Source organism: Palaemon carinicauda, chromosome 4 (genome assembly GCF_036898095.1).
Source record: "Palaemon carinicauda isolate YSFRI2023 chromosome 4, ASM3689809v2, whole genome shotgun sequence".
Lineage (NCBI taxonomy): Eukaryota > Metazoa > Arthropoda > Malacostraca > Decapoda > Palaemonidae > Palaemon > Palaemon carinicauda.
This window is the reverse complement of record NC_090728.1, coordinates 48,221,041-48,233,447: the sequence shown is the minus strand read 5'-3', so window position 1 is coordinate 48,233,447 and position 12,407 is coordinate 48,221,041. Positions and strand designations below refer to the sequence as shown.

Genomic DNA, 12,407 nt, shown 5'->3' with positions numbered 1-12,407 from the left:
GGTCACCGGTGGAGGAGGGGATCCCTGTGACCATTTCCAACCCAAACCCCTTGATATTATGCTGTGAGCCCATGGACTGAAGGTCCAATGATCCCGGAAGTGATAAAGTCTCCCTCCTACCGGCATCACATCATTGGGAGGGAGTGAACTTAGGGCCCCTCCCTCCACGGGAACCCCTTGCTCTGGGCCCGCCGCGTTGGCGGAACTGTCCTCTACCTCTGGAACTCCCTCTTTGGTATCCACGAAAGGAACCGGAGGGTTCGTAGGCAGGGTTGTATGCAGGTGAGGGCATCCAAGAGGGGTTGGGCTGTGTACCAGGGGGAGCAGCGAGGTAGACTACCTGCTGAGGAGGCGCCTGTTGTCGAGAAGTCGAGGCCGCGGAAGGCTGTGGGGACGAGGTACCCCGGGCCGCTTTGTAAGGACTAAACCTCAGCTTCTTCTTGAAGAATGTGTGTCTCTGGGGTTCGAACCTCTTTTTGGCTGAGAGACCCCACCTTACCTGCAAATTCTGGTTTGCCCTCGCTGCGTCCTGAAGAACCTTATCCACCTCGGTCTGAGGGAAGAGGGTCTTACCCCAGCAGGAGGAAGCTATCAGTCTGTTCGGCTCATGCCTGATGGTGGCCTCCGACAGAACGAACTTCCTGCAACTAACCCGTGCTGACCAGAAGTCATGGAGATCTATTTGGTAGGATAGCAGCTGGTTCTTTGTGGCGACTCTGAACAGCGTTTCCTCTGGGTAAAGAGATGCAAGGGACTCCATGGAGGTGATGGATTGGAGGGACCTAGCAAGTCTAGTACGGGTCTCGAACTCAGTTTTGAGAAGACTCTCTATTAATCTGGGAAGCTTCTCAGAGAAAAGAGTAGAGGCACAGTCCGGGTCTAGTTTCCCCACCGTGAAGGTAGAGGCCGCAGCATCCCAGGCTGCCGAGGAACCCGGAATAAGCAAAGAGGTGGGGTCCGTCTCCTTGAGAGCCGGCATGGAAGAGCCTTCTTTGATGGCCTGTATAGTCAGCTCTGTGACTTTGTCTATGAGCGGCAAAGAGATGGAGGCCGCTGTCGTAAAAATAGTGTAGGAACCCTTGTGAGGGGTGAGCTTGGAGTTAATACACCCCCACTCTGATAGTGTTCTGGCCCAGATAGCCTGGGCCTGCTCTTTTGGAAATATGACCGTTTCCTTCGGTACCTTGTCCATACGGACCAATGCATGTTCCTTTAACCGTACAAAACCATTGAACGGGAATGCTAGGCCCGGGGGATAGAACTCCAGGTCCTCTAGAGGGCGGGTGCCCATGCCCTCCAGAGTTAGGGAGCCATCTACGAATGGAGCATGCAAAGCAAACCGCCAAGGATTGTTTTTATCGAAGGGCGGCAGCTTCGATGCGTCTGGGGCAGAAGGGGGAGGGAACTGAGTTCCGGCGCGGATCAGAGTAGCCATCATATCCTTAATCTCTGTTATTGCACCAGAGTGATGTTGAACTTGATCCCTGACCAATCCTTTGATCAGTTGGATGGGGAGGAGATCAGCCCAGGGTACCTGAAAGTCACCCGTTGGTTTTTTCTTGGATTTGGTAGACTTAGACTTCTTAGGAGTAGTGGTTTTACGAGGAGCAATATGAATATCAGGAGCTGTCGAGGGTCCGGGGACCGGTGACGTTGATACTGGCAAAGCTGAAGTCTTATAAGTTCGAAGTGGCTTCACCTTGGGTCGTACGGAGGCAGAGGGATCCCGAGGAGAAGCCTTAGAGTTATCAAAACCTAGAAAGGAAGAGGTAGAAGAGGGAGTAGGAGAGAAAAGGGTTTCCACCAACTCGGCACCACTTACCTGCTCGTCCCTGGGTTCTACGTCTATATCCAGACCAGCCATGTCCATCGGTACGAGGGTTTCGTCCTCCACGGAAATGGTTAACGGGGAGAGGACGAAACACGGACCAAAATAACGCTAACAATTGAAAAGTCACGAAAAATAAATAACTCGTAAGTTATCATCCACCCAGAGGGGGAGAGGTGAGGGAGGGAGAACCCGCTGAACGCACAAAACGGAAAACGGGAAATCCGCTCCCCCACCGGAGCTAAGAAAGAAAACGAGAGAAAGGGGTAACTCGTGACTGCGAACAGAAAACGGGGACCCCAATCTCTCGCTCTCTTGGACACAAAAACAGGACTAAAAAATCACAAAACACTATTACAAACGTATAAAATAAAAATGTACATCCATATAACACTACGATCGAAGAATAGCATCCGTTAAAACTTAAAATAAATAGCACAGTCGAGACGAACGCCTCGGGCGGTTACTAAACAAAAACAGCTAAATCGCTATCTCGTTCGTAGGCTGGACTTACTAGCAAAAAGTACCATGAGCATAAAAACACAAAAAAATAAAAATAAAAATAATAACGGTTCTAAAGGCATAAGGCCAGGGACTTAACCAAGAACCTAAGTGACAGAGTACTAAACGGGCAGATAAAGATGAATTCCCAAACAAGTGAACAAACAATGGCCGCCATGAAAGGCCAGACGGGAATAATAAAACAGACTATACTGGATATAAAACACAAGCCCGGTACAATAAAATACTGTCAAAACAAACTATGGTACTTAACATTGGAATGTGTGAAGATGGAGCTTCGGACATGACAAAATAAATCCACGATAGATAAAAAAGACCGAGAGCACAACGAAACCATTCAACACTTTGAATTCCAAAAAGAAGGATGTTGTTCAGATGGCGCTCGCGTCGTGGCGTGGGTGGTGCGGCGATGGGGATGTGTCTAGGGCCTCTGTATCGGCCCATCCCTTTGGCGAAGGAATTAACTAAATGGAAGACAACCTGTGAATAGTGGATTTCACGCGCCTTTGCTTTATACACGACACCCAAAAGGTGCTCGCGCGAGGGTTGTAACCTCAGCATTCCATGCTTTTATCTTTCTCTGGTATAATTGGAAGGTTTTTATCAGAAAAGGTATTCAAGAAGGACTTTTCGCCCGGCGCCACAGGTTCGACCCAGAAAACTTATTATCAATCTAAAAGTGATTAAAAAATGTTTGAAAGACTACAAACTTTATAAATCTGAACTTGAGTAAAGTGGGACATATGGACATAAAACCTTTTCTGGGCTCCGACCCGTGTCGCCCAGTGAAATGCTCCTATAGCACCATTTCTAAGGTATATAACGGCTATATATTACCAGAGAAAAAATTGCATGGGAATGCCAGGTTGAACCCAACTCGTTCACCTGTATAAGGTGTCGATATAATACTGGGGCGCGATAAATCACAACCAGAGGCCTCGCACCATTTAGATATCTCCTGTCAAAATCCCCGAACAGCGAGGTGCCGTTCAACCTCGTACTACTACTAGCCAACCCACGCCAGTGACATCACTCCTTTAATAGCACGCAGTTCTATAACCGTTTTTTGTCTGGTGTGTGTATTTCGCTGGTTTTTCTCTGGATTTACCTCAAGATGTCTGACTCCACTATCACTACATTTAAGTTAAGTACCAGATCTATGAGTTTTGAGATTTTGGAGGGGGCCTTGCCCTTTTTTGTTTATATTATTCAGCTTATTATTCACGACCTTGCTGGGTCGCCCTCGTGCGAACGAAAATAAGCCAAGATATGATATGTGGAAAGGAACGCCGATGGCGATCAGGCATGCCAACCTCCAAAAATACGCACATGAATATGAAATAACTGTTATCATAAAACAGGACAAAATAAAATGATACGGTGTGTGAACCGTGGCAATCCATAAAGTTCATAACGAAAAACAATCAGTATGGAGGACTTATTGAAAATCGTTAAGAACGAACGAGAAAGAGAGAGGGAGACCCAGCAAGGTCGTGAATAATAAGCTGAATAATATAAACAAAAAAGGGCAAGGCCCCCTCCAAAATCTCAAAACTCATAGATCTGGTACTTAACTTAGATGTAGTGATAGTGGAGTCGGACATCTTGAGGTAAATCCAGAGAAAAACCAGCGAAATACACACACCAGACAAAAAACGGTTATAAAACTGCGTGCTATTAAAGAAGTGACGTCACTGGCGTGGGTTGGCTAGTAGTAGTACGAGGTTGAACGGCACCTCGCTGTTCGGGGATTTTGACAGGAGATATCTAAATGGTGCGAGGCCTCTGGTTGTGATTTATCGCGCCCCAGTATTATATCGACACCTTATACAGGTGAGCGAGCTGAGTTCAACCTGGCATTCCCATGCAATTTTTTCTCTGGTAATATATAGCCGTTATATACCTTAGAAATGGTGCTATAGGAGCATTTCACTGGGCGACACGGGTCTCTCGCCCAGAAATAGATTTTTCCTTCGTCAAAATCCCTTTAATAGATGAAATGGCCCGCTCCTTTCAGAAAGGACTTTAGTCAAGTATAATTAAGCCTCATAAAAACAGCTTCCTGTCCAATTACTATATGTAATGCCAAAGCAAATACTGTACTCATAAAATCATGTTAGCTCTGAGTCTTAGAGCAGTAAGGAAGATAGATCATCTAAGGTTGACAAGTTCTATTCCTAAAAAGGGAAAGCAAATTTTCAGTATTATCCAAACTAGTTCTTGTTAATGACCCATTGCTTATTTGCACCAATCAAAATAAATATTTCATTGACTATCAAATTTATTTGAACTGACTTTGAAATCTAAACTAGACAAACGAAGTCTCCATGTAGTTCGATGTAGCAAGAAAGCATGTGGAATACAATACACAACTCTCAAAAGAGGTTGCTTACAATGAATGGATGCATGTCATCCTTCTTGGTCACTATGACTACAAAGGCCATAGACCTGAAAACCATTCTCATTAAGACCGAAAATGAGCACCAGCATCACAATGCTATCCATCAATATTATATAATCCATACTTGTTTTGTCCTGAACTAGTTTAACAGCTGTTGACTCATGATGACCAGTTCTTTAACATGGAACCCACTTCCAAAGCTAAAGTACTCAGGGCTGGTGAACTAAACATATCTATCTTACTGTTAAGAGATATAGCAAGTAAGCTTACATCTGGTGATGCCAACCCCCTCAATTCCAAACCTCTAGAAATACTTCTGGAACAAGAACCAATTGATTTCAAATAATCTGGGTTTTTTCAACTTCACTGAACTGCTAGGATGTTCAATCTTCTCGGTATACACTGAGGAGGAAGGATATCTCCTCCAATTCATTCAACTCTATAGCCTCTGCTTAACATACTATAGAAAACAAATTACATTTGGAAACTTATCATTAAATGTAAGGTGGATCCAAGGACTTTTCCTTTTCTAGTACATGTCTCGACTCCTGAGCTTACAATGAACTGGGCTCACTGTCATTGGAAACAAGATTCACTGAGAGATTACTTATGTCCATTAAGAGAAAACTTTTTATAGAGTTCCCTTTCTATACTACTAATACCATAAAATATTCACGCCATAATTAAAACTAACAAGTAGTTGATCATGATAGCCTAAATACCTTCCCTACTTCATCTCTGGACAGTGGACACTATCAAGAACACTGGGGTTCTAGCTTCAGAGTCATATAATCCACTTTGTGCTGGGAAATAGCGAAGGATATGTAGAGGGAAAATTCATCCAGTCTTATTTGGATTCCCTTGATCTAAATGCAAAGCAAAATTAGTAAAGGTGTATGCAAAATGTGCATTATTCATGTATGACGACTCTCAGCAGCCAGCTATTAACTAAACTGAACATCAAAGAGGAAAAGTAACAACTTCCCTCAAAATAAAATAAACAAACACCTTCACAAAAGAGTGAATGACTCACTGATATACACAGCAATACCACAAGGAGACATCCCCAATTAATAGTTAAATAAATTACAAACAAGGGGAACCCTCAAAACATCATGGAAGAGACTCCAAATGACTACTACGAAATGGTTGATAATAAGCGCCACATAAACACAAAGTTGAATTCTCTACATAAGCTCTCGGCTACTTATCTCGCGAACACGACTACGGGCATATGCTACTTTAGGTGAGTACTGTACTTGTAAAATAGAGAATCTATGGTTTCCAAAATCTTTTTAGGAAACTTCTAGTAGGAGCTTCCTACTAGGGTCAGAAATAATTAAGTCTGTAGAGTATCACACAACAGAAGAGATTGATTTAGGTTGACATTAACCACCAGATGTCACCTTGGTGGGAAAGATGCCAGGAAACAGGAAATCTTTATTTCTTTGTGATAACATCAATACTGACTCGACCTCAGGGACAAAGCAATATGCACATCAGGGGAGTTTCATAGAAATAATTGTATGACTATACTGAAATAAAGAACATCTAAACAAGGGTAAATATTTTGCTACACAAAGTTGATATACAACTAAGAACTTTATACCTACTGCTTACTATACTATGACTAAACACATATCCCACTAAAAATCAACCTGGTAAATAACTATCACTTTAGCAGCTTTAGGTATACCAAAGACTGATGACATATACCTCTACAATGTTTATATTTGAGAATATGCAATCTAAAATTTGGATGGGTGCTCAACTTTTTACGAAGTATATTAATCTAAATTATTTTAAAACTAAGTTTCTGAATCTTGAAAAAAATTACATCAATCAATGAAAAAAAGAAAATTCACAACTCAAACAGGTAGCTATAAACTTACCTTTTGTGTGGTCCACTCAGCAATATCATTAACGATAAATCCTTGGCTGTGGTTGAAAGTAAATATTCTTGTAATTTACGGATTATGTCATCCTGCATGAAAGACTCTCCTCCAACTATATGCTCTGACATCGTCTTAATTTTTGTGATTGATAAAGAATGTTCTTGGTTAAAAAGAGGTTTTAAATCTCTTTTTCCGTTACTAGTCACACGTTCTGAAGAAACATTCTTTCTAGATGGTTCATTAAAAACTTTATCTTTATCTTCCTGAGAGTCATTGTCAACAGAGTTTCTACACGACACATCACTAACACCATTAACTTCCTGAAAGGCCTCTTGAAAACATCTGGTACAAAATTTACTGCTAGCCTGACAGAATTGACTATCTCCTGTCCAGCATTTGAGATCTTGAAGCAAAGCATCTGCTGCCTTGGAATGACCCATAACTTTAACAAGATAACGATATAGATTTGCTGCACGATACACTCCCAGTTTATCAAGCTTCTGAAAAGCGAGAGTTCTTCCTAAGGGTGAACATGGGCTCAGGGGCCCATTTTCATGTAGTTCCACCTTAGCAGTTCTAAAGTCATAAGTTAGCGCGGCAATAATGACGTCGCGCAAGTACCTGGAGAATTAAGACCTGATTAGAAAAAGAATATATAAAAGAAGATACTACAGTAACTTGATACAAAATTTAAACCTTTACCATAAATTCTAAATTATCTATCACTAAGACTGTGTACAGTATGTGGAAGACAGAATGAGTAAATACGGCAATAAACTATCTTTCGAAGAAGTAAAAAGCACTGGGATCTGCTCACTTAATTCTATATTTACTCATAAAATTAAACTTGTGTATTAATAACTTAGTGAGGTCTTTTTAACATTAATTGATTCCAAGAGACCTGATGTTAAATTGATTTTTGATGAAGGTAGGATATTTGCCTAATAAAATGAATTACACGTTCTCTATACTCTACAAGCACTGAAAACGAGAAGGTCTTACAACCTTTTATTATTTTTTAAAAAACAAGATAGAGTACAGTACCGACATTAATAAGTTTCCGAGTGAAGTACAGTATTTTACTGTACCGTAGAGTAGTCTATTTCATTGTTATTGTATGACATACAGACCAATGTAAGGTCAAATAAAATGATAATGTGGATTTGGTTTTTGTATTTACTATTTAACGATGAGTGGTGTGAAGTCAGAACTTACGTATGGGAAACTGACATAAAATGGGGTATTACTGCAAAAGGTCTGTCTCTGATCCCCAGCAAAGATATGACTTAGTTATAATGCTAAAAGTAGGAGGTACAATCAAATTTCATTATTCATGATATTCCTGGTTTGTTTCATTTAATAATAATGTACTAAATGTACAGAACTTGCAATGCTACTACCCGTAAATTTACTAGAAAAAACAGGAATTTGTAAACAAATAATACCATAGAAAAATATTTGAAATAGCAAAGACTAGACTATATAAATATCAGAACCTTTAACAAAATTACAATTTATATGAATAGAAATTACTCTATTAGCAACAAAAATCCAGGTAACTCTGAATAGTGAAGATACTGTACTTATAGTCAAACAAGCTGTCTGGAAAGAAATAATGTAAGTGCACCTGTTTATCTGTGAACCAATTTCTATGATCTCCCATTATCCTTAATTTTTAGGATTTTAAAATTCTATTTACAATTGATACTCTATGTAATTTCAGAATAATACATGTTAGCATGTACTCTAATATGCTTTTCATTAAATACTAAAGAAAAATTAACTAACAATAAGTTGGTGATCATTAGAATACTGTACTGTCAATTCTATTTTTATATGAAAAATACTACATATGATGTTTGTTTAAGAGATTTTTTGGAATATCTTCCATTCTGATACAAAGATATTTTGATTGTGTAATTAGAATTAAGACTAAAATAAGAATACTGTAGATTTTATATGATTGCATGTAAATAGGCGTCTCTCATTGGCAGTCAGCAAAAGATCTCTCCAGTAGAATAACGCCAGAAAATTGTTAAACTTCACTACATTTAAGACTAAATAACAGTATTGGATAATTCATTGATTGGAAGACCTGCACAAATTTAACATTGATTTGAAAGCAGAAATCTAATGATTTAATTTGGTTCCTCTAAACATTGGCATATAAGTAATATCATTTTTTTTTAAAATAAGGGATTTTAATCACACTTTATATAATAAGCCATTAACCATTTTCATTTTGAGCCTCTCATACACATTGCATGCGACAAATATTTACAAACTTACCTAAATGACATACAGTTATCAACTGGCTCTCCATCCTAAGAGAAAAAGAAAATCAAGTTACAGGTGGAATATTATACAGTTCGTTCATCGCTTCATGGATTGCTTTTTATTTGAACATATAGATCACGAGGCAATTTTCAGACAAACATCATATAGCATCAGAGTAATGTACAAAAGAGTATCTAATACTATACAGTATTGTACTTACCACAAACACTTTGAAATTATTTTGAGGAGACTTCAGTAAACCATCCACTGCTTTCCTCATTCGTGCCAGATTACTGTAATAAAAGGGTGTCTTTGAAACCGTGGGAATCTCTTCTAAGTCTGATTTACATAACCTATATTAGTAAACCTGAAACTAGGGATAAAATATTTTAGTTGTGATATTTCTGAAGTCTTCGAAAAGAGATTAGTATACAAACCACAGTATATAAAGGGGCCTTGTTGAGACTGAGGTAAATAATGAAGAATTTATGTTTATAACTAAAAGATATGATTGCTTTTAGTACAATAACCTCCAGTAAGCAAGAGTTTAAAGGGAAAGGAAGACAAGACTAGTCCAATGGCAAAATCCAAGATAAATTTTTGGGGTCACGAAGAAGACACTCCAGTGTACAACTATGGTTTTTATATTAAGAGAAAAGTCCATCTACTATACTACGTCATATGCTCGTTAATCTAAAGCATTATGAATATAAAGGTACTCAGCAATGATTGAATTACCTGACATTCATCAAAGATAACTTTAAAATTGATATTCATGAGAAAAATGGAGTTGTATTTATAACAAAATGTTCTGTATAATTTATGACTGAAGGGTTACATATTATTAGCATGACGACCCTGTCTTGCAAAGATTCCTGTGAGAAATTATTTTATATACTGTGATAGCAAATAACACAATGATATTACTGCTATGAAAGGTGAGAACATCTAGACTACTTATTTCTTCCTTTTCATATAGATCTAGGGTTCTTGTATAGGATGGTGAAATGTACTCATTCAAATTTACATACATCAATGCTGGTACTATATAAAGGTAATGTTAAATCATCTTATTACCATAATTTCTGAAATAAAAAAACATGTCAACTAACTTCTGCCCCATCATATAAATGTTTTCATCAAACAGGACAAGGCATTTGCTCATGTTTCTGCTAAATTATTCGCAGCAAGCACAACAAGGATACTAAGAACTAAGGCTAAGCTACAATTAAATTGAAAAATCCCAGGATGTTTGCATATTCTCCCAAAGGTTTTGGATAATGCCATTATCTTTAAGATGGAGTCTAGCCATATCCATAAGGTAGAGTCCATGAAAGGTTACTAATCAGCAGTTGCTTAAGGAAGACAAAGTCTGTAGAGTTGACTCTTGGGAGAACAGGTAAATATAGGGGTGTTTAAATGCAAAGAAAATGGACTTAGAATGGATGAAACTGACCACAAGAAAATGCCCTAACACTGTGGCTACGCAGAGTCTTTCCTGTCTTTTCACTACGACCAAACTAATAACATGACAGTGAAGAGAAGCATTGGTTAGACAGTCACTGAGTCTGAATAGGTCACTAACTTCAAAGATGCACACTCTGATAAGGTTTGATTTTCCCAGAAACTGCAAGGAAAAATCCAAACCTTTAAAGACGAATAAATGAAAGCTTACGAGCAGCCAGCGCATAAAGTAAGTGGGTACAAGAAGCCTCCACAGCCGAGAAGGGGGTAAAGTGGGACTTAAGTATTACAGCTGTCCATGAAACCACAAGCAATTAACAGAACTCAGTAAGGATCTCAAAACCAGTGGGATTCATGCACTGTAGTCCCATGGTACAAACATGCAAGACCAACAACACTGAATATCAAGTAAGAATAGCCTAGCAGATGATAAACACCACAGACCATGCTTACTTGTCTTATTAAAAACTTAGCTCTAGATTCAGAAAAGGAATAATGCAACTAATACTTTAACTATAGCAGTGAATTCTCATGAAAATAAGTATGCATGGCGTAAGGAAAGTGTATTACTAGTTTTTCAAAAAATCTAAAGAGCCGAAAAAAAGTGGAGCAAAAACAAGATAAGATTTTAGGTCATTTGGGTCAATGATTCAAAGAACATCCTTTTAGTTTAGGTGGTGTCTAGAAGTGGCCAGTGGGTCTCTGGCTGACAGAGGTGGCTGTTACATTGAATCTATGCTAAAATCATAGAAAAGTTGGATCCAAATGCTTTTCAGATGAGGTTAAATGACATTGTATCCAAACAGAAAAATGAATTAATATTTTTTCTTAATCTAATAAAATCTAATATCATAACTTGAAAGGAAATTTGCCAAAAGGTGGACTGCACATTACTATCATTTATTTTCTGTTAATTTCTTATGTTGGTCTCTGAGATTATTAATTTTTAAAATCACATTCTTTGCTTAATTAAATCTAAGTTTTGTTAATAAAACAAAAACTACAATGGGTAACACGATAATAATGCCTCTCTCTCTCTCTCTCTCTCTCTCTCTCTCTCTCTCTCTCTCTCTCACACACACATAACAGAGAAACAGGGTATTCTTATTAAGACAGAAGAATTAAGAAACTTCCTTACCCAGAAAAGAGATCAAGAGGACAGTAACAGCTGGTAACTGGGTCGGCATCCTTCCCAACCTGATTAGAAAAGCATTTAAAAATTTAAAATATTAAAAATGAGATGAATTTAAAACAGGAGCGATAAAATGTTAGCAGTTTCAGAATAAAATATATCGATGATGTTATTATTTACTTATACAAAAGGCAATTTAAATGATGAATGTTGAAAATGTTAACAATACCAATGTTGCCACATAAGCAGAATTTTCTCTTCACTTTTTCATTAATTACATCCGCCAACGAAGTTGGAAGGAGGTTATGTTTTAACCCCTGTTTGTGCGTGTGTGTGTTTGTTTGTGAACAGCTTCCTGGCCACAATTTTAATTGTAGAGTAATGAAACTTGCAGGGATTAAGTGTTATGTAAGAAGCTGGAAATGATTATATTTTGGAAGGTCATGGTCAAAGGTCAAGGTCACGGTAAAGCAAAATGTCCAATTCATGTAATCATCCATAAGTTTGGATATCGTTGGCACAGAGACTTCCAACTTTGTTCATATCTGAGTACATGAAAATCCGCACTAATTAATACATGTTAAGGTTAAAGGTCGAGCCAAAGGTCAAGAAATAAGCTGCCACTGCGGAGGCCTGCATTCTACTGAGAGGCCCTCTAGTTCCTTATCATTTCTGAAATTCTACCACCTAGAATTAATATATCCCATAGGTGTGGTTATCAATGTGTAGAAACGATACATCACTCAAGGTGGCCCTAGGTTAACTACCTGTCGCAAATATTATTTTTTGATTTGTGTTTGACCTAACGTGTAGAGTCAAGAGGAAGGAGATATATATATATATATATATATATATATATATATATATATATATATATATATATATATA

At 38.4% G+C, this 12,407-nt stretch overlaps 1 protein-coding gene across 2 annotated transcripts in view; it reads right to left on the bottom strand.

The window, feature by feature from the left end:
* The window catches only part of LOC137639924 (uncharacterized), a 49,610-nt gene that overhangs the window by 5,384 nt on the left and 31,819 nt on the right, over window positions 1–12,407 (bottom strand). For both annotated transcript variants that reach the window (XM_068372215.1, XM_068372216.1), the window contains exons 5-8: window positions 11,526–11,584; window positions 9,144–9,216; window positions 8,936–8,970; window positions 6,644–7,267 (exon numbers count right to left, since the gene is read on the bottom strand). In XM_068372215.1, coding sequence (XP_068228316.1) covers window positions 6,644–7,267; window positions 8,936–8,970; window positions 9,144–9,216; window positions 11,526–11,584 — 791 coding nt within the window. The remainder of the gene's footprint in view (window positions 1–6,643; window positions 7,268–8,935; window positions 8,971–9,143; window positions 9,217–11,525; window positions 11,585–12,407) is intronic.